Here is a 23,170-nt window from a genome sequence, read left to right on the forward strand (position 1 = left end):
GATGACTTTGGATTGTTTTTTGGACTTTCTTTGACTTTTCAAAATGGCCGACCCTTCCCTTAGTACGGAAGTGTTTTTTTTAGGCTTTTAGCAATTATCTTATCACATTATAAATTGTTGTTGTTAATTATAGATTTTCCTCTATATATTTTATATCTCACCCGCCTTTATTAGGCCTCTTCGATTAGCTTTCCATTTATAATAAACATCAAGATAAATTTTAATGATTTGTTTATATGCGGCCTTACCTATTCCTCCCCTAATCCGAGAGTAGGCGGTCCTAACTTGGAAACCGAAGTTAAACAACGTTGAGCCCTTTCAACTTTCATTTTCGTTAATAACTCTTACAGAGCAAATGATTTAAAACTTATTAAATGAATATTTTTTAGTAGATATTTTATGAAAGATTTTCTTTGAATAGTCTTCGTGCTGTTTCAAAGATGAACTAACGTTTGGTTTATTTATGCTACGCAGTTTGCGCTCTATCGTTACGATAGAGAAAGAGAGAATCACGGTTTCACTTTGCAGAAAGAGTAAATCGATTCTGACGTTTTGTTCATTCTTCTTTCAAACTGAAATGTTTTAAATACTAATTTAAAGGAACTTGTTAATTTTCAAATTCTTAGTCCTTTCAGTTTTTTTTTCAGTTTTTTCCTTTGATTAAATAACCTGTTTATTGACGAAGGTTAAGTGGGCTTTTCTCTTCTGTGTGAAATCAAGAGAGAGAGAGAGAGAGAGAGAGACGGAGAGGGAGAGAGGAAGAGAGAACGTTCCGATCTTTATTCTCGTCCCAAGCGAGTAACGTTGTTCTCTAGTCAGTTTTTTACTCTCGTCCCAAGTCTCTGTACGGGAAGAAAGGATAAAACGTTTTTAGTTTTTATTCTCGTCCCAAGGCACTGTACGGTGAGAGATTGAAAACGTAGTTTTTAATGAACTAGTGTTTAGTCTCCTCCCCAGTCAATGATCCTTTTAACTTTATATATTTCCGTTTTATTCGATATATATGTTTACTGTTTTTTTGCTTGTATTAATTTGCTTACATTATACGACTTATTTCGCAATTATAACCTTTTGAGGTAGGGGAGAATTGCGTGCTTCAGGTAGAAATCAGTATTTATTCATGCCTAATGTGAAATTATTGAAAAATTCAATTTCAATGAAGTAAGTGCAAAAACAGAAAATTGTAGTGATAAAGTGATAATTGCGCAAAGTGTTATCAGTGTTGCGACAGAGGGTTCGTCTGTTCGTGCCTGTCGTTCGCCTAGTCCGAGACCTCTTGCAAGCTCCCATGCCCCAGGGAGAAGTAATGTCGTAGGACTTATGGGTTCGAGAGGCTTTAACCAACGAACAGACGTTCCCTCTATGGTTTCAGGCGTGTCTCGTCAAGACCGCCCCTACCATAAGACGAGCGAGACGGTTTTCTCCTCGTCATCCGAAGGCTTATCGCGTAAGAAACCGTGGAGCAAGGTTTCGAGACCCTTAAAGCGAAAGTCAGTCCCTTCAGGACAGGTCCAGCGTCCTGGTTGTAGCCATTGGGACAGCTCTGACCCTGTGCAGTCATCGGAAGACTGCTCGACGCCTAAACAGAAGCGTAACACAGGCTCCGAGAGTCTTAGTGTAGGCAAGGTTTTGCAGTCACAGACGTTACCCTCGTCTCTTACCGCACCCATTCCCGTTGATCCTAAATGGGTTGTACTGCAAGACATGCAGAATAAGCTTGCCTCTCTTATGGAGGACTATTCTGCTGAGCAGGTTCAACAAAGTCACGTCAATCACGTTTTGTAGAGCCTCACTCGATGCAGTCCCGTGTTGACTTTCAGCCGCTTGTGGACGTTCAGCCGCTGCCGCTTGCTCTTGTTGACGTTCAGGACGTTCGCCAACCAGCGAAGTTGACTTGTTTTGACGTTGAGCGTCAAGCACCACAGTCAAGAGTTGTTTTGACTGCTCAGTCTAGGCAGTCAAGGCAGTCTCGAGTTAACGTCGAGCGTCCTCCCGCACCTGTTGTTGTTGCTGGTCAGTCCTTTAAGCAGTTACATGACGTATTGTCCTTGACTGCTACTGATGCTCCTTTGCGTGTGGACTCTGCTTGTCAAGCATTGCCACCACAGCAGGTCTCTCCCTTGCTTGAGACTCGGCAATTGTCGGACGAGGTTCCTTCAGATGAGGAAGTTGCTGATCCCCTTCCTACTGATATTCCCTTGTGGACTCTGTCAGACGGAGAGGAGCCTAAAGCTGCTCAGCCCTCTATGGACTTTAAATAAATCATGCTGATTTTTAAGGATCTTTGTCCGGATCATTTTGTAACTGCTGCTCCTCGTTCGCCTAAACGTCAGAGTTTACACTAGGCCTAGCTACTTCGAAGCCATTGTTTTCTAAGCTAGTGCTCTCTCGCTCTTCTAAGAGAGCTTTACGTTTGCTAGGCGACTGGTTGATCACCAGGAGGAGTTTGGGGGAGACAGCCTTTGCTTTCCCTCCTTTTAAACTGGCTTATAGAGCGAGCGTCTGGTATGACACGGGAGAAGTTCTCGGCTTGGGAGTTCCTGCCTCTGCCCAGATAGACTTCTCAAACCTCATAGACTCTCCCTGGCGCCTGGCCATGAGACGCTCCAAGATTTTATGGTCGGCTTCAGAGTTAGACCATCTCCTGTTAGGAGTTTTTTTCGAGCGTTTGAAGTTTTGCTGTATAATTATGTCATGCATAAACAAGGCTATCAGGGATGGCTCCAATAATCTGACAGCCACGTTCTCTGCAGGAACAAGACTATCAGGGATGGCTCCAATGATCTGGCAGCCACGTTCACTGCAGGAGTACGTAAGAGGCAAGTGCGCTCAATGTGTTCATTGTCAAGACAAACTTCACGATGAAGTCTACCAAGCTGTCTTGACAGCATTAATGGAAGGCGACTGGATGGTCTCTCTTGACCTTCAGGATGCATACTTCCACATTCCTATACACCCGGATTCCCAACCGTTTCTGAGGTTTGTTTACAGGAATGTGGTGTACCAGTTTCAAGCCCTGTGCTTTGGCCTCAGTCCTGCTCCTCTAGTGTTTACGAGGCTCATGAGGAATGTGGCAAAATTTCCTCCATCTATCGGGAATCCGAGCCTCCCTGTACTTGGACGACTGGCTTCTCAGAGCATCGTCCAGTCATCGCTGTCTGCAGGATCTACATTGGACGTTGGATCTGGCCAAGGAGTTGGGACTTTTGGTCAACCTAGAAAAGTCCCAACTGATCCCATCCCAGACTATTCTATATTTGGGGATGGAGATTCGCAGTCCAGTTTTCCGGTCTTTTCCGTCTGCCACCCGAATAGAACAAGCCCTGCTCAAAGTCCAACTAATGCTGAAAAGAGAACGTTGTTCAGTCAGGAGTTGGATGAGTCTCGTAGGGACTCTCTCATCCCTGGAGCAGTTTGTCTCGCTAGGGAGACTACACCTTCGGCCTCTCCAGTTCCATCTAGCCTCTCACTGGAACAAGGACAAGACGTTAGAGACGATATCAATCCCAGTCTCCGAACCAGTAAAGGCATGCCTGAAATGGTGGGGCAGCAATATCAGTCTGAGAGAGGGACTATCCCTAGCAGTCAAGAACCCAAACCACGTGTTGTTCTCAGACGCGTCTGATTTGGGTTGGGGTGCGACCCTGGACGGTCGGGAATGCTCGGGTCTGTGGACCTCAAGTCAGAAGAGCATGCACATCAACGGCAAGGAGCTATTAGCAGTCCACTTGGCCTTGATGAAATTCGAAAGCTTTCTTCGAAACAAAGTGGTAGAGGTCAACTCAGACAACACCACAGCTTTGGCGTACATCTCCAAGCAAGGAGGCACACACTCCCTCACGCTGTACGAGATCGCAAGGGACCTTCTCATATGGTCAAGAAATCGAGGCATCTCCCTGTTGACGAGATTCATCCAGGGGGACTTGAACGTCTTGGCAGACTGTCTCAATCGGAGGGGTCAGGTGATACCCACGGAATGGACCCTCCACAAGGACGTGTGCAAGAGTCTTTGGGCGACTTGGGGTCAACCCACCATAGACCTCTTTGCCACCTCGTTGACCAAAAGGTTACCAATCTATTGCTCACCAGTCCCAGATCCAGAAGCAATCCACATAGACGCGTTTCTACTGGATTGGTCTCATCTGGACTTATATGCATTCCCACCATTCAAGATAGTCAACAAGGTACTGCAGAAGTTCGCCTCTCACGGAGGGACAAGGTTGACGTTGGTTGCTCCCCTCTGGCCCGCGAGAGAGTGGTTCACCGAGGTACTTCAATGGCTGGTAGACATTCCAAGAAGTCTTCCTCTAAGGGTAGATCTCTTACGTCAGCCCCACGTAAAGAATGTTCATCAAAGCCTCCCCGCGCTTCGTCTGACTGCCTTCAGACTATCGAGAGACTCACAAGAGCTCGAGGCTTTTCGAAGGAGGCAGCCAGTGCGATTGCGAGAGCTAGGAGAGCTTCTACCATCAGAGTATACCAGTCGAAGTGGGAAGTCTTTCGAGACTGGTGCAAGTCAGCATCTGTGTCCTCTTCCAGTACCTCTGTAGCCCAAATCGCAGATTTTCTTTTACATCTGAGAAATGTTCGCTCCCTCTCAGCTCCCACGATTAAGGGCTACAGGAGCATGTTGGCTTCGGTCTTTCGTCATAGAGGCTTAGATCTTTCCAACAATAAAGATCTCCAAGATCTCCTTAAGTCTTTCGGGACCTCTAAGGAACGTCGTTTGGCAACTCCTGGATGGAACTTAGACGTGGTCCTAAGGTTCCTCATGTCAGACAGGTTTGAGCCATTACATTCAGCCTCCCTGAAGGATCTCACCCTCAAGACGCTTTTCCTAGTGTGCTTGGCTTCGGCTAAAAGGGTCAGTGAAATTCATGCCTTCAGTAAGAACATCGGCTTTTCTACAGAAAAAGCCACATGTTCACTTCAACTTGGTTTCCTGGCCAAAAATGAACTGCCTTCTCGTCCTTGGCCTAAGTCCTTTGATATACCTTGCCTGTCAGAGATCATAGGCAACGAACTTGAAAGAGTGCTGTGTCCAGTTAGAGCTCTTAAGTTCTACTTAGCTCGTACTAAGTCCTTATGAGGTGGATCTGAGGCATTATGGTGCTCAGTTAAGAAACCATCATTGCCTATGTCAAAGAATGCTTTGTCATATTTTATCAGATTTTTAATACAAGAGGCTCATTCTCACTTGAATGAAAAAGACCGATGGTTGCTTAAGGTTAAGACGCACGAAGTAAGAGCTATAGCAACTTCCGTGGCCTTTAAGCAAAATAGATCTCTGCAAAGTATTATGGACGCGACCTTTTGGAGAAGCAAGTCGGTATTCGCATCATTTTACTTAAAAGATGTCCAGACTCTTTACGAGGACTGCTACACATTGGGTCCATTCGTTGCAGCGAGTGCAGTAGTGGGTGAGGGTTCTACCACTACATTACCTTAATTCCAATATCCTTTTAATCTGTCTCTTGAAATGTTTTTAATCTTGTTTTCGGGTTGTACGGATGGCTAAGAAGCCTTTCGCATCCTGTTTGATTTGGCGGGTGGTCAAATGTCATTTCTTGAGAGCGCCCAGATTAGGGGTTTGATGAGGTCCTGTTGTATGGGTTGCAGCCCTTGATACTGCAGCTCCTGGGAGTCTTTCAGCATCCTAAGAGGATGGCTGGGCTTCGTGAGGAAGACAGACTAACAAGGCAGAGTAATCGTTTAAGTCAACTTCCTTACCAGGTACCTATATATATTTGGGTTTTGTTATGATATAACTGTCAAAAACTCTAAGCATATACGCTGTAAACTTAATTATTTCTGGTCTCTACCCACCACCATGGGTGTGAATCAGCTATTATATATTCACCGGCTAAGTTAAATATTTAAAAATGATATTTTAATTATAAAATAAATTTTTGAATATACTTACCCGGTGAATATATAAATTAAAGGCCCCCCCTTCCTCCCCGATAGAGACCCAGCGGGATGAGAAGAATTGGAGCTGTTTACATGTATATGCGGTATCTGGCCGATAGTTGGCGCTGGTGGGCACACCCGCAACCTTCATAGCGATCGCTCGCGAGTTTTTTGTGTTTTTCTGTCGAGCCGCCGGAGCGTCAGCTATTATATATTCACCGGGTAAGTATATTCAAAAATTTATTTTATAATTAAAATATAATTTTTTAACTCGGTGCGACACTTAAAGTTTAGATGTGTTTCTCGACAGCAAATTTAATTTTGAGAAACACACAATGTCTGTCTCTTTTTCAGTTGCATAAAAATAGGCTTATTGAAAAAGTCTTTTAAGATTTTCAGTGGTCAATCTATTCTGAAGAAGTGTTAACTTTCATTCTACCTTGTTTGAGTATTTTTAAAATTTTAGGTGTGATTCTTGACAGAAAATTTACTTCTAAGAAACACATAAGGTCTGTCTCTCCTCAGTTGCACAAAAGATTTGCTTATTAAGAAAGTCTTTTAAGATTTTGGTGATGAATGTATTCGGAAGAAGAGTTTTAACTCCTCTTTTTTTTTTCTTTTTCCCTCCTGACTGGTCTTCAGCTGCTGATTCTCATCTTAATTTGTTTGACAAGAATTCGCAGTCTAATAATTTCTTATTCCTGATCTAGATAATAATCTCTGGCACTGTCGTTCAATTAGTTTTTTATACATGTTGCATAAGATTTTTCATAATTCTAACCATCCTTTACATTCAGACATTCCCAGACAGTACCATCCTCTTCGTAATACTAGGTATGAGGTTAATTCTAATAGTTATGCTTTCTCCATCAAGCTCAATACTACACAGTATTGTAGAAGTTTTATTCCAGCTGTACCCAAGTTGCGCAAAGATCTTCCTAATCAGGGAGCTGAATTGGTTGAACTTCAAAAGTTCAAACTTGCAGCAAATATTTTTATGTTGAACAGGCTTACATAAGTCTCTTTTTATAGTTCATATATGTAAAATCTGTTTTAATATTGTTAGTGCCATCAGTTCCTGCATGTAACAAGTCTTCTTTAGAAAGCTCATTATTATTTTTTTTTTACGTTGGGTATTACCTTCGCAGGATTAAGTCAAAATGAGTTCCCTCTAATCTATTTTGCCATCTAAATTTTACTTCCTGAACTTTTATAAGGTCTAAATTTTCACCTATTTCCTTTGAAGGAGTTTCAAGGATGTAGTTTCAAATGTAAAAGATGATAATCAGGAACACAGCTTCTGATATTAGGTCCTTTGATAATTCCTTGTCTTCTTAAAACTAGTAGTGTTGTAAATGAAGTAAAAATGCAGTATCATGACAAGTGTCAAATTATGTCTCCACAAAAGCAGCCTTAACTTGACGATGGCTGAAAATAGTCTCCCCTGAATGCCCATGCAGTTTTCTCTTATATTTACCACAGACGTTTTCTCGAAAGTTCAGGGCTAAACTATATTATGCAATTTGCTGGTGTAGTATACTGAACAGGCACTTTGTTTCTTGCCACTGAATAACACAGATGTGCTGTAGGTTTCATTTCAAACTTGGTTCACGAAGGGAAATAAATTTCAGTGTCTTATGACTTTGCCACTGGGTCTGAACATGAGTGACCAGCTAATATTCTGCCCTTTAGTCAGACTTCCCTGGTTGTCCATCACTGAAGAGTTTGGAAAGAAGACGATTTTGGGAGGAACAAGTTCTCATTCCTGAAAGGGAGACCATAGTCCTATGTTTGATGCTCGCACTTGCAAGCAATATGTTTCCGAGCATGCAGTGATTTTGGACTCGGAATCACTATTTACCGATGAGTACACTGCTTTGCGTGCAGAATCTTCTACGAGTAGATTGAAAAACTGTGGTCTTGTGAGACCTTGTCTGTGCTCAACGTGCTCCAGATATGCATACACAACAGCCTGCTTTCACAATAGCACGATTAACATTAGCAAGCCTGTGGTACATACAACAGTGAACTCCCATACTAGTTTTAATACTAGTACATGTAGTGACAGAACTTTATGTGATCCTATGGATCCCCGTGCCTCCCTTAGCGTGCTCTCTCCAAAGGGAGTTATTTCCTTACATCCTGAACACTTGATCACGATCACATGCTCTCATTTGATGACCTTGAAGCTAGGGATAATGACAGGCATGCTCATTTGAAGCCCTTAACTTTTCAGATGGACAGATGATAGTTGATAAAGAAGCATGCCAGGGTGCAACTTCCACATGTGTTTAGCCTACATGTATATTATGATGCTTACTGTACAGAGGGAAACTACTATCTTATGAGTGTCTGTTTCTACCTTTCAAGTTCCCTTGGTCTAGGCACATAGCTGGCGTATCCTTCACTGAGAATGAAGAAAGAGATGGCGAGATAGTACACTACAGTACTCTGCTTCTCCTCAGCTGTTCATGATCGAGAGCATCTAGGAGAATGCCACCACACACTCGTGATCGTGCACTCCTACTTTAGTGCCATCTCTCCTGTTTACGCTCGTGTGAGAGCAATAATAGGCATGCTCATAGGTGTTTAATTGCTCTTAAGAGAGTGCTATTACACATGTTCGCTTTTGAATGTTGCAACATTAACTACATACCATTGGCTACGCACTATCTAACCTGCTTGAGATCGATCGCGTACCATGTCATTTGCACGCGATCGATTGTGCACCATGTTTCCTGTTTAAGATCGATTGCGCACCATGTCACCTGCTCGCAATTGATCGCGTACCCTCTCACCTGACTGCTATTGATTGCACTCTCTCTCACCTGCTTGCGATCAATCACATACCCTCTCTCCTGCTTACAATCAATTGCACACCCTCTCAACTACTTGCTATCAATTGCTCACCCTCTCACCTGCTTGCAATTGGAACTGCATCCTCTTGCCTGCTCAAGATCGGTCTCGCATCCTCTCACCTGTTCACCATAGCGCTCTTCTATGGGAGTATCTCTGCTAGCTCTCAAATTTTTAGTTTTGGTTCTAGCTGGGTGCCCCTATTCAGTTGGACTCATTCATCTAATTTAGAGCAGTCACATGCTGATGTGCTCCTATCTATTGGCGCACAAGCATACTCACTGGTTGACTTGCGAGCTTCTGCTCTTGATGTGGTCTCATCATTTTACTCTGGATATAAATGGGATAGGTAGTAAAGAAGCTTGCAAGAGAACCAATTCTTCACACCTTCAACACAGTCCAATGAGTGTTACTGAACGTGGGAAAAATACAACATTGAGATTGATTGGGCTGTGGTGTTAGATCCTTACCTGCAGATGCATAGGCCCTTGAGATTGGAAAGATGCATCGGTGTTGAAAATTTGAAAATTATAGATTGTCACCAATCGAAGTTCTCTATGGTCGGCCCTTTAAGAACAGTGAATTATCATAAGAGCATTTTTCATCTAGGCAACTACCTATAGATCCAGTCTCCTAATGGTGATGCCCACTCAGAAGTGACAGAGAACCTTTGTTCACCGTTTTTGAAGAGATACCAGAAAAAAAAAGGCTGATGGATTGGCTGACTCCCCAAGGTCTTTTCGTAGGAGAGGTGCTAAGGATCCTCTAACTATTTCACTACCTAGTAGGCAGAGGAGTTTCTTAGCCAATGGCAAAGTTTCACTTAAGTGACCTTTTAGTTCCCAAAATAGGGAAATTAGAGATGCGGTAGGTTTTAATCCCCGATTTTCTTCAGGGCTTCTCAGGTACGGCGTTGAAACAGGAGGACAAGAAGCAGTACGATTCCTCTTCAGAGAGGAGCGACCTCTCACATGGTGAGGACTCCTCGGAATCGTAGGACAGTTGCCATAAGGAGCCAGATTGCACCAAGTCCAAGGAGGCGGAGTCCAGGTTTTCCTTTCAGGTTATGTCCCTTATCAGGAGGGTTAACAATCTTGGCGAAGTACTTAGATTACCAATTAAAGGTAGGAGAGGGGCAATAGACAGACTGTGCCATGCTAGCTACGGAGGCATTCAACAAGGTCGGTATGCTGGTATCGGTTTGGAAAGATTCCCTGAAAGCAGGGCGATCAACTACAACCCTGTCACCAATTTTTCTGTGGCTGAAGTGCTATTAATGACACGACTCTTATCCCCCTCATCTGCCCCTGGGACCAAGCGGGTCTCCACCCTGGTTCCATCTTTTTTGGCCAAGAAACTACTACTGCCTCTCATTCTTAGCAGGAAAAGGGTATCGCTTGGCTTTGAGCTAGGTACTGAGACTGAGAGGAGTGGATATTTCCTCCTTTTTGGGAATTATCCGTGCTCATTAGAAATATGGACCAGACTTGTCCCCTTCATAAGATTCAACCTCCAGACTGGGATGTGACAAAGGTGTTGCGGTCCTTAAAGAGAGCTCCATATGAACTTTCAAGACTAGCCTTCGATATGGACCTTACCCTAAAGATGGTTTTTCTTCTTGCTTTATAACTTTGACTAAGCACATAAGTGAATTACACAAACTCTCGTATTTATTTTCTCACCCTGAGCACTGGGGACAGGTCTATTTTTGTTCCCAACAGTAGCAAAACATAAAATTCATTAATCATTGATTCCAGGCTTTCATCTTTTACAGTTATTTCACTTATTTTTACTAGTATTATTATTATCACTATTATTATTTCTGGGCTCCGACCTGTGCCGCCCAGTGAAATACTCCTAGAGCACTATTTCTAAGGAATATAACTGCTATATATTACCAGAGAAAAAAAGCATAGGAATGCCAGGTTGAACCCAGCTCGCTCACCTATATAAGGTGTCGGTATAAAATACTGGGGCGTGATAATTCACAACCAGAGGTCTCGCACTATTTAGATATCTCCTCTTCAAAATCCCCGCCACAGCGAGGTGCCGATCAACACTACTACCACTAACCCAACCCACGCCAGTGACGTCACTCCTTTATAGCACTTGTTGTTATTAAGTCCAACATGTTTTTTTCTCGTGTTTACCCTTGGATTTATCATTATTTTATAATCGATGGCCGATTCCCATGATACCCCATCGAAGTTAAGTACTTTATCCATGAGTTTTAGCGAGATTGGGCAGTGTAACTTCTGTTTTTATTAATTGAGAAGTGTTTATATATGAACGGCGTCCCCGTTCTTACCGTTCATGGTTCGGCTCTGCCCTTTTTCTCGTTAGTTCGTCCGTCATTAATATTTGTTCGAACTTTTAGGAGTTTTTTCCTTACATTTATATAGTACACCGTCTTTATGCTTTCATCTAGCATTAATTTTATGTTATCCTATGATATCAGTGTTAGCGTTTCATCAAGGAGTAGGTTATGTTGGTATGCCTGCATTCGTGCATGTTGGTGGATTGCGTCACCTTTGAGATTGTTTCGCTAGTTCTAGGAAGACGACCATCTCACTTATTATTAAACCTTTTAGTTTTATTACGCTCCACCTAGTTTTACATTTGGTTCGAGTGGGACTCTCGCGTTGTTTTTACTGTTCGATCTACCGCTTCAGTAACTAGGTTGGTACCCCTGCTTTCCATCTGCTGATTGCGTCATGCTTCCTCCCCTTCCACTCGCCCGAGTCCCTCTCTCGCCATATTATTTCTGAATGCCTAACCTTACTTACGTGATTTCGCTTTTAATTCATTAATTATGTTTATGTATTTGTGCATTGATATTATATTATTGTTTACTCCGTTATGATCATATTTTTGGGATTTTCATGTCATGTTGAGGGGATCTCCAGTTGGTAGCCCTGTCTACCACTACGCACTGGTGTTTCCTCGGTACCATTCCCCCCCCCCCCCCACAGGTTGGGGAGGCTATTCCATCACCCCCCTCCTCCCTTTATTATTATTATTATTATTATTATTATTTTTGTTATTATTATTATTATTATTATTATTATTATATTATTATTATTATTATTATTATTATTATTATTATATTATTATTATTATTATTATTATAGGCTGAAGGAACGTAGAGAGTAGAGGTCCCCTTTTTGTTTTGTTTCATTGTTGATGTCGGCTACCCCCCAAAATTGGGGGAAGTGCCTTTGGTATAAGGATGGATTGTTATTATTATTACTTGCTAAGCTACAACCCTAGTTGGAAAAGCAAAATGCTCTAAGCCAAAGGGCTCCAACAAAAAAATAGTCTAGTGAGTAAAGGAAACAAGGAAATAAATAATCTACAACAGAAGTAACATGTAATTAAAATGAAATACTTTTAGAACATTAACAACATTAAATTAGATCTATCATATATATGCTATAAAAACTTCATAAAAAGAAGAAGAGAAACAAGATAGAATAGTATGCCCAAATATACCCTCAAACAAGAGAACTCTAACCCAAGACAGTGCAAAACCATGGTACAGAGGCTATGACACTACCAAAGACTAGATATCAATGGTTTGATTTTGGAATGTTGTCCTCCTAAAAGAGCTGCTGACCATAGCCAAAGATTCTCTTCTACCCTTACCAAGAGGAAAGTAGCCACTGTACAATTACAGTGCATTAGTTAACCCCTTGAGCGAAAGTACAATTACAGTGCATTAGTTAACCCCTTGAGCGAAAATGAATTGTTTGGTAATCTCAGTGTTGTCAGGTGTATGAGGAAAGATGAGAATGTATGAAGAATAGGCCAGACTATTCGGTGTATATGTAGGCAAAGAAAAATAAGACGTAACCAGAGAGAGGTATTCAAAATATTACTGTCTGGTAAGTCAAAGTAAGTAATGATCCGGATGAGTTACTTTAATCTCCTGTAAAAGTGCTAAGGCACTACCTTAAGAGAACCCAGAATGTTAAATACAGGTTACAGAACTTATTTTTGACCACTGGTAGGGGAAAAAGAGATTCATCAAGAAAACTTTATGGCTGCGGTAGACTTTCAACTGAGCGTTATGCCCTAAATGACCCGGTGCATCAGACAAAACTAATGTGCTCATCGAGGGGATAAGAGGAGTTGGTGCCACTCTAGGCTTTAAGAAAAATCTCTTAGTGGCTCAAGTTTTTAAGTATGTGCATTATTTGTGGGAATGTACTCAAGTCTGAATACATTTTTACTAGGACCTGTGATTGCTGATCAGCCAGATCAACAAATTGTGTGGGATGTCAGAGAATTCTAAATCAATCAATCGGCAAGGACCATAAGTATAGCGCCTTAAGGTGACGGTTACAATGTAAGTCTAAGATGGGAGCAAGATGTTTGGCTCCTCCCCTTTCCTCTCTTGTTCTCCCCCTCTTTTGGGGGTATATTGGTTGGAACCCCAGAGTGATGGATGCACATTGATACAGTGTGCCATTTTGAGCTGTTGTATATAGTTGACTTAGTTCTAACTGCAGAATCCAAAGAAGAGATGGTGAAATGGTTAAAAGGTGGAAGAGTGAAATGAAGAGGAGATCCCTGAAACTCAAAGTAAGCAAAACAAAGCTAATTGACACTGGAAAGGAAGCCAAGAAAAAGTACAACCAGGAAAGTGTTCTTAAGTCTGTAGTGGGAAGGGTGTAGGGATGAATTTGCTGCTGTGTACCAAACATAATGAATAGTGTCCAGGAGGTGATATGGATTACAAATTCTACATAGAGTAGGAGATTTTTGATGTTTGAAATACATAAGTGCAAATGAGGAAGTTAGAAGAGTGGAGAATCTTGGTGTAATGAATTGGTATTCTTAGGAGGGATAGAGCCTTTCTGTTACTTAGGGGGCACACTGGACTGGAAAGCAGGATTTAGAGTGCAGTAAGAAAGGGAGATGCATGGAGTAAATGGTGATTTTTAAATATTTAACTTAGCCGGTGAATATATAATAGCTGCTACTCAGCGGCTCGACAGAAAACACACTCAAAAACTCGCGAGCGATCGCTATGAAGGTTGGGGGTGTGACCACCAGCGCCAACTATCGGCCAGATACCACTCTTGCATGTAAACAAACCCTTCAATTCTTCTCTGTCGACCTTGACGACAAGACGTATCATTACTCGCTGTAGAACCTGGAGTTTTCTCAACATATTTGGTGAAGTACTTCATTTTGGTTTGAGCTTTCGCAGTACAGGTGTTTTATCTTCAACTTAAATCTTGAACTCGTTTTTGGATAGATTTAATTTTTGATGACTTTGGATTGTTTTTTGGACTTTCCTTGACTTTTAAATGGCCGACCCTTCCCTTAGTACGGAAGTGTGTTTAGGCTTTTAGCAATTATCTTATCACGTTATAAATTAATTATAGATTTTCCTCTATATATTTTATATCTCACCCGCCTTTATTAGGCCTCTTCGATTAGCTTTCCATTTATAATAAACATCAAGATAAATTTTAATGATTTGTTTATATGCGACCTTTCCTGAGAGTAGGCGGTCCTAACTTGGAAACCGAAGTTAAACAACGTTGAGCCCTTTCAATCGTAAATAACTTTTACAGAGCTAATGATTTAAAACTTATTAAATGAATATTTTTTTAATAGATATTTTATGAAAGATTTTCTTTGATTAGTCTTCGTACTGTTTCAAAGATGAACTAACGTTTAGTTTATTTATGCTACGCAGTTTGCGCTCTATCGTTACGATAGAGAGAGAGAGTATCACGGTTTCACTTTGCAGAAAGAGTAAATCGATTCTGACGTTTTGTTCATTCTTCTTTCAAAGCTTAAATGTTTTAAATTCTATTTTAAAGGAACTTTTTAATTGAAAAACCTTTCATTTTTTTCCTTTGGTCAAATAACCTGTTTTTTTGACGAAACGTAAGTGGGCTCTTCTCTTCGGTGCGAAATCAAGAGAGAGAGAGAGAGAGAGAGAGATAGAGACGGAGGGAGAGAGAGGAGAGAGAACGTTCCGATCTTTATCTCGTCCCAAGCGAGTAACGTTGTTCTCGAGTTACTCTCGTCCCTAGTCTCTGTACGGGGAGAAAGGATAAAACGTTTTTAGTTTTTTATTCTCGTCCCAAGGCACTGTACGGTGAGAGATTGAAAACGTAGTTTTGAATGAACTAGTGTTTAGTCTCTTCCCCAGCCACTGATCTTTTTATCTTAAAATATGTTTACTGTTTTTTTGCTGGTATTATTGTGCTTACATTATACGACTGATTTCGCAATTATAACCTTTTGATGAGGGTAGAATTGTGTGCTTCAGGTAGAAATCAGTTTTATTCATACCTAATGTGAATTGTTAAAAAATTTGATTTCAGTGAAATAAGTGCAAAACAGAAAATCGTTGTGATAAAGTGATATTGCGCAAAGTGTTATCAGTGTTGCGACCGAGGGTTCGTCTGTTCGTGCCTGTCGTTCGCCTAGTCCGGGACCTCTTGCAAGCTCCCAAGCCCAGGGGAGAAATAATGTCGTACGACTTATGGGTTCGAGAGGCCTTGATCAGCGAACAGACGTTCCCTCTATGGTATCAGGCGTATCTTACCAAGATCACCCCTACCATAAGGCGAGAGAGACGATTTTCTCCTCGTCATCCGAAGGCTTTTCGCATAAGAAACCGTGGAACAAGGTTTCGAGGCCCTTTGAGCGAAAGTCAGTCCTTTCAGGACAGGTCCAGCGTCCTGGTTTTAACTATTAGGACAGCTCTGACCCTATGCAGTCATCGGAAGACTGCTCGCCGCCTAAACAAAAGCGTAACACAGACTCCGAGAGTCTTTTTGTAGGCAAGGTTTTGCAGTCACAGACGTTACCCTCGTCTCTTACCGCAATCATTCCCGTTGATCCTAAATGGGTTGTACGGCAAGACATGCAGAATAAGCTTGCCTCCCTTATGGAAGACTATTCTGCCGATAAGTCCGTTGAGCCTAGCCGTTTATCTCATCGAGATCCTGGCCTTCGGCCACCCAAACGTTCCTTTGTGCGTCCTGTTGACGTTGGCGTAGCCAAGTCACGTCAGTCAGGTTGTTTAGAACCACACTCGATGCGGTCTCGTGTGGATTTTCAGCCGCATTTGGACGTTAGGCCACTTGCTATGCTCCTGTTGACGTTCAGGACGTTCGCCAACCATCGGAGTTGACTTGTTTTGACGCTTAGCGTCAACCTCCGCATTCTAGAGTTGTTTTGACTGCTCAGACTAGGCGGTCAAAGCAGTCTCGAGTGGACGCTGTGCGTCCTCACGCACCTGTTGTTGTTGACAGTTCACAGACTGTCAAGCAGTTACATGACGTTGCGTCCTGGTCCGCTACTAATGCACCAGTGCGTGTGGACTCTGCTTGTAAAGCATTGCCACCACGGTAGGTCTCTCCCTTGCTTGAGACTCGGCTATTGTCGGACAAGGTTCCTTCAGATGAGGAAGTTGCTGTTCCCCCTCCTACTGATATTCCCTTGAGGACTCTGTCAGACGGAGAGGAGCCTAAAGCTGCTTAGCCCTCTATGGACTTTAAATAAATCATACTGATTTTTAAGGATCTTTGTCCGGATCTTTTTGTAACTGCTGCTCCTCGTTCGCCTAAACGTCAGAGTTTACACTAGGCCTAGCTACTTCGAAGTCGTTGTTTTATAAGCTAGTGCTCTCTCGCTTTTCTAAGAGAGCTTTACGTTTGCTAGGCGACTGGTTTATCACCAGGAGGAGTTTGAGGGAGACAGCCTTTGCTTTCCCTACTTTTAAGCTGGCTTATAGAGCGAGAGTCTGATATGACACGAGAGAAGTTCTCGGCTTGGGAGTTCCTCCCTCTGCCCAGATAGACTTCTCAAACCTCATAGACTCTCCCTGGCGCCTGGCCATGAGACGCTCCAAGATTTTATGGTCGACTTCAGAGCTATTTTCGAGCGTTTGAAGTTTTGCTGTACAATTATGTCATGCATAAACAAGGCTTTCAGGGATGGCTCCTATGATCTGACAGCCACGTTCTCTGCAGGAACAAGTCCCTCAGGGATGGCTCCAATGATCTGGCAGCCATGTTCACTGCAGCAGTACGTAAGAGGGAAGTGCGCTCAATGTGTTCATTGTCAAGACAAACTTCACGATGAAGTCTACCAGGCTGTCTTGACAGCATTTATGGAAGGCGACTGGATGGTCTCTCTCGACATTCAGGAGGCATACGTCCACATTCCTATACACCCGGATTCCCAACCGTTTCTGAGGTTTGTTTACAGGAATGTGGGGTACCAGTTTCGAGCCCTGTGCTTTGGCCTCAGTCCTGCTCCTCTCGGGTTTACGAGGCTCATGAGGAATGTGGCAAAATCCCTCCATCTTTCGGGGATCCGAGCCTCCCTGTACTTGGACGACTGGCTTCTCAGAGCATCGTCCAGTCTTCGCTGTCTGCAGGATCTACATTGGACGTTGAGTCTGGCCAGGGAGTTGGGACTTTTGGTCAACCTAAAAGTCCCAACTGATCCCATCCCAGATTATTCTATATTTGGGGATGGAGATTCGCAGTCCAGTTTGTTTTCGGGCTTTTCCGTCTGCCACCGAATAGAACAAGCCCTGCTCGAAGTCCAACTAATGCTGAAAAGAAAACGTTTGTTCAGTCAGGAGTTGGAACAGTCTCGTAGGGACTCTCTCATCCCTGGAGCAGTTTGTCTCACTAGGGAGACTACACCTTCTGCCTCTCCGGTTCCATCTAGCCTCTCACTGGAACTAGGACAAGACGTTAGAGACGGTATCATTCTCAGTCTCCGAACCAGTAAAGGCATGCCTGAAATGGTGGGACGGCAATATCAGTCTGAGAGAGGGACTATCCCTAGCAGTCAAGAACCCAAACCACGTGTTGTTCTCAGACGCGTCTGATTTGGGTTGGGGTGCGACCCTGGACAGTCGGGAATGCTCGGGTCTGTGGACCTCAAGTCAGAAGAGCATGCACATCAACGGCAAGGAGCTATTAGCAGTCCACTTGGCCTTGATGATATTCGAAAGCTTCTTCGAAACTAAGTGGTAGAGGTCAACTCAGACAACACCACAACTTTGGCGTACATCTCCAAGCAAGGAGGCACACACTCCTTCACGCTGCTCGAGATCGCAAGGGACCTTCTCTTATGGTCAAGAAATCGAGGCATCTCCCTGTTAACGAGATTCATCCAGGGGGACTTGAACGTCTTGGCAGATGGTCTCAGTCGGAGGGGTCAGGTGATACACACGGAATGGACCCTCCTCAAGGACGTGGGCAAGAGTCTTTGGGCTACTTGGGGTCAACCCACCATAGACCTCTTTGCCTCCTCGTTGACCAAAAGGTTACCAATCTATTGCTCTCCAGTCCTAGATACAGAAGCAAGCCACATAAACGCGTTTCTACTTGATTGGTCTCTTCTGGACTTATATGCATTCTCACCATTCAAGATAGTCAACAAGGTACTGCAGAAGTTCGCCTCTCACGGAGGGACAAGGTTGACTTTGGTTGCTACCCTCTGGCCCGCGAGAGAGTGGTTCACCGAGGTACTTCAATGGCTGGTAGACTTTCCAAGAAGTCTTCCTCTAAGGGTAGATCTGTTACGTCAGCCCCACGTAAAGAATGTCCATCAAAGCCTCCCCGCTCTTCGTCTGACTTCTTTCAGACTATCGAAAGACTCTCAAGAACTCGAGGCTTTTCGAAGGAGGCAGCCAGTGCGATTGCAAGAGCGAGGAGAGCTTCTACCATTAGAGTATACCTGTCGAAGTGGGAAGTCTTTCGAGACTGGTGCAAGTCAGCATCTGTGTCCTCGTCCAGTACCTCTGTAGCCAAAATCGCAGATTTTCTTTTACATCTGAGAAAGGTTCGCTCCCTTTCAGCTCCCACGATTAAGGGCTACAGGAGCATGTTGGCTTCGGTCTTTCGACTTAGAGGCTTAGATCTTTCCAACAATAAAGATCTCCAAGATCTCCTTAAGTCTTTCGAGACCTCAAAGGAACGTCGTTTGGCAACTCCTGGATGGAACTTAGACGTGGTCATAAGGTTCCTCATGTCAGACAGGTTTGAGCCATTACATTCAGCCTCCCTGAAGGATCTCACCCTCAAGACACTTTTCCTAGTGTGCTTGGCTTCGGCTAAAAGGGTCAGTGAACTTCATGCCTTCAGTAAGAACATCGGTTTTTTCTACAGAAAAAGCCACTTGTTCACTTCAACTTGGTTTCCTGGCCAAAAAATGAACTGCCTTCTCGTCCTTGGCCTAAATCTTTTGATATTCCTTGCTTATCAGAGATCGTAGGCAACGAACTGGAAAGAGTATTATGTCCTGTTAGAGCTCTTAAGTTCTATTTAGCTCGTACTAAGTCTTTACGAGGTAAATCTGAGGCATTATGGTGCTCAGTTGAGAAACCATCATTGCCTATGTCAAAGAATGCTTTGTCATATTTTATCAGATTTTTTTAATACGAGAAGCTCATTCTCACTTGAATGAGAAAGACCGATGGTTGCTTAAGGTTAAGACGCACGAAGTTAGAACTCTAGCAATCTCCGTGGCCTTCAAGCAAAATAAATCTCTGCAAAGTATTATGGACGCGACTTTTTGGAGAAGCAAGTCAGTGTTCGCGTCATTTTACTTAAAAGATGTCCAGACTCTTTACGAGGACTGCTACACACTGGGTCCATTCGTTGCAGCGAGTGCAGTAGTGGGTGAGGATTCTACCACTACATTACCCTAATTCCAATATCCTTTTTAATCTGTCTCTTGAAATGTTTTTTGGGATGTACGGAAGGCTAAGAAGCCTTTCGCATCCTTGTTGATTTGGCGGGTGGTCAAAGTCATTTCTTGAGAGCGCCCAGATTAGGGGTTTGATGAGGTCCTGTTAGTATGGGTTGCAACCCTTTATAGTTCAGCTCCTGGGAGTCTTTCAGCATCCTAAGAGGATCGCTGGGCTTCGTGAGGAAGACAGACTTACAAGGCAGAGTAATCGTCTAAGTCAACTTCCTTACCAGGTACCTATATATTTGGGTTTTGTTATATTGATAACTGTCAAAAACTCTTAGCTTATACGCTGTAAACTTAATTAACTCTGGTCTCTACCTACCGACTTGGGTGTGAATCAGCTATTTTATATTCACCGGCTAAGTTAAATATTTAAAAATGATATTTTAATTATAAAATAAATTTTTGAATATACTTACCCGGTGAATATATAAATTAAAGGCCCTCCCTTCCTCCCCAATAGAGACGCAGCGGGACGAGAAGAATTGAAGGGTTTGTTTACATGCAAGAGTGGTATCTGGCCGATAGTTGGCGCTGGTGGTCACACCCGCAACCTTCATAGCGATCGCTCGCGAGTTTTTGAGTGTGTTTTCTGTCGAGCCGCTGAGTAGCAGGTATTATATATTCACCGGGTAGCCTAAGTATATTCAAAAATTTATTTTATAATTAAAATATCATATTACTATACTACTGGTAAATAAAGGAACTCCCTCTTGTAGAGAGAATAAGAGATATAGGATGAGTTCAATAGGTCATTGCTACTATATATATACAACAAAAACATGGACATTTGCCAAAAAAACTGAAGAGATTTAATGAGATTTGAGTTTGAGATGTTAAGATTCATGGTTGGAGTTTGGTGGGAATATCATTTTATGAACTTGAAATTTGTGGAGAGTTAACGTCCAAAAGAAAAATCGGCTGAACAGTCAAAGATGAAGTTGTTATAAACTAAATACAAACAGTAAATATGGAAGTAGTAAGACAAAGACCTGTAGAAATGCCCAGGAAATTAAGGAAAGAGGTGATTCATGAATATCTAGTCCTAATACCTCTAGAAGTTCATGAAGGCAAAGTACAGGATAGGAGAATGTAGAAGATTTTCTTCATGTCTGACCCCGTAAAAAGAAAGGGCTGGCGTAAGAAAAGAAAGGGCTGGCGTAAGAAAAGAGAGGGCTGGCGTAAAAAAAGTTTATTATGGTATGATATGGGAACATATATAAATTGGATATGTACATGTTATTATACATAATGAAATAATTTTAATGATTATGGAATCTTCTGTAGGAAATTTGAAATTTTAGCTTGTTAATCTCTATAAATTATTTGATGGTAATCATTTTTTTCTGAAGGTCTTTTGTCCTGAAAGATTTTTTAAGCATCGTGAAGTTAAAACTGGAGCAAGATAAAATGATAAAAGCCGTAGTTTTAGGTTGTAAGAGACCAAAGTAAATGAATGAAAAGTAAAGGTAGAAAGCAGTGAACTAAGGATCATCTGAAAAGAAAATTTTAATAACACCAATTGAGAGTAATATAGATCGGACTTATTTAAGCTTTGATACTGACAGAATGCTGAAAAGTATCTTTAAAAATGCTTAAAGATAGAATAGAAATGCTTAAGGTAGAATAATGTTTGTATTCTGTATGTTAAGGCAATCTTATTTTACCAAAAGATCTTGAAAGAAAGAAGATCTTGAACGAAAGAAGATCTTGAAAGAAAGAAAAGGATATCCTGTTTCAGTAGAAAATTTAAAGGTGGTTTGATTTTGGAAGTTTTACTCCAGTGCCTGTAAAATGTAGCTGATCAAGGAAACACAATTTTAAGTGTATTGATGGGAATGATAATGGACAGGAAGTACAGTTTATATTTTATTGGTTCTCATAATCAAGCCTGTATTTTTTTTCTTTGCAGCTTGTCCCTGGTGGTGCTGAGATAGTGGACTGAAATGGCCTTCAATCAACTATTTTTTCTTGTTTTCTCCCATTTTACTCTTTCTTGACATAGTAATATGTATCAGTTTTTTCTTATTTGAGGTAAATAGATATTTTATTTCTCCTTATTTAAAAGTAATTTGGTTTATTTGTGTATTGTATGCCAATTCATAGGTAGTCTTTTCATCTGTTGAAAATCAGCTCAATTGTTAGCTAGACTCCATGTTTTGTTTTTTATAATTTACAGAATGTTATTTATTTTTGATGATGCACAATAGTAATTTGTGTTATTTATCATCACTTTTGATAAGCTGTTTTTCTTGTAATATTCACTTAATATTATTCAGTATCTAGATATTTATTCATTCAAATACTGTATCTAGTACAAAATTTGTATTAATAAGATTTTTAAATGATAAAATTGTTGTTTCATTTGTTGTACAGTTTCAAGATTATTATGTATCCATGCAGCTACTAAGATATTGATACAGCACATAGAACCTATTGCATTTTATCGGTTTAACTTGTGAACTTTGTAGAACAGGTCTACTTTTCAACAACAAATATTTAGTGCATAACCAATAAGAGAATAGAATCTAATCAAGTAATGAGAAACTGAATATTGTTAGATTTTGGTAGAAATAATTTCTCATTACTGAGAGTAGATACTTGAACAACTGCTAGGAAGTCAAAAGAATTATATTGATTATTCTGATGAAGCATTTTATAAATACAGTAATTCAAGAAAGTAATAGTTTAAGAATTGTAAGAACAATTCTTATAAATATTTCTTTATGATTGCATTAGTTTTGTAATGAAAGTGTGAGTAAAACTAAAGATGATAAATTCTCTTAGAGATTAAAAGATTCTATCTTATATATCAGGAAATAAGATAAGGGCCCGGCTGGCTAATGCCTTTTTTTTAAGGACAGGACTTTGATATTCATACCACATTAATAAGGTGACTTAGGACATCTCCAAACTGCTTAGGATTTTTGCCTCTGACCTTCGATTTTGCGACACCAGGGCAATTTATCGTGAAAATGAGTGTTTTTCAAATTCTATCTAAATATTTTGTATACCATTCTCCATTGCCAGACGAAGCTCGTCCTATTCCCACATATATTGGCATACCGGCCCCTTAAATTAAATTTTTGAATATGTAACTTCCCTGGTAGTTACATATATACAGTATAGCTTAATCCCGCGTATCGTCGTGTGCACGGCAGAAATTCAAATTTCGCGGCAATCACCGCCAGGTGAGTAGGTGGTCATACATGAGTGCCATCTCTCAGTAGGTAACTGGAACTATTCCCAACATTTCTCAGAAATTCCCTGCCGTTGATCGAGTCAACACGTCGGAAATTCGTTTTGTTGAATTTACTTTAACTACAATTTGGTGAAGTACCTTTTGTTTGATTATTGTTGATGGCTTTTGCTGCTTTTTTTTTTTTTATATTACCTTTGACTTTTCACTCAGTTTAAATAGACTTTGTTGGTTTTTTTACCTGGACTTTTTTCTTATTACAAAATGGCTGACTCTGTAATAAGAAGGTGTGTTAGAGGATGCAAGACTCGAATGCCTAAGGCCTCTGTTGATCCTCACTCAATATGTAAAAGTTGCAGAGGTCATGAATGTACTTTTAGTGACAGATGCGTTGAATGTTGGTCTTTATCTGTTAGAGAGTGGAAGGAGTTTGATCCCTATGTTAAGCGATTAGAGAAG

The 23,170-nt window shown here is 41.5% G+C and overlaps 1 protein-coding gene across 1 annotated transcript in view; it reads left to right on the forward strand.

Annotated features, from left to right (window-relative positions):
• Window positions 1-21,865, forward strand: part of LOC137649751 (U6 snRNA-associated Sm-like protein LSm5) — a 52,394-nt gene extending 30,529 nt beyond the window's left edge. The window contains exon 3 of the mRNA XM_068382697.1: window positions 21,425-21,865. Coding sequence (XP_068238798.1) covers window positions 21,425-21,457 — 33 coding nt within the window. The 3' untranslated portion in view covers window positions 21,458-21,865. The remainder of the gene's footprint in view (window positions 1-21,424) is intronic.
• The last annotated feature ends 1,305 nt before the right edge of the window (window positions 21,866-23,170 follow it).

Source organism: Palaemon carinicauda, chromosome 11 (assembly GCF_036898095.1).
Source record: "Palaemon carinicauda isolate YSFRI2023 chromosome 11, ASM3689809v2, whole genome shotgun sequence".
Taxonomy (NCBI): domain Eukaryota; kingdom Metazoa; phylum Arthropoda; class Malacostraca; order Decapoda; family Palaemonidae; genus Palaemon; species Palaemon carinicauda.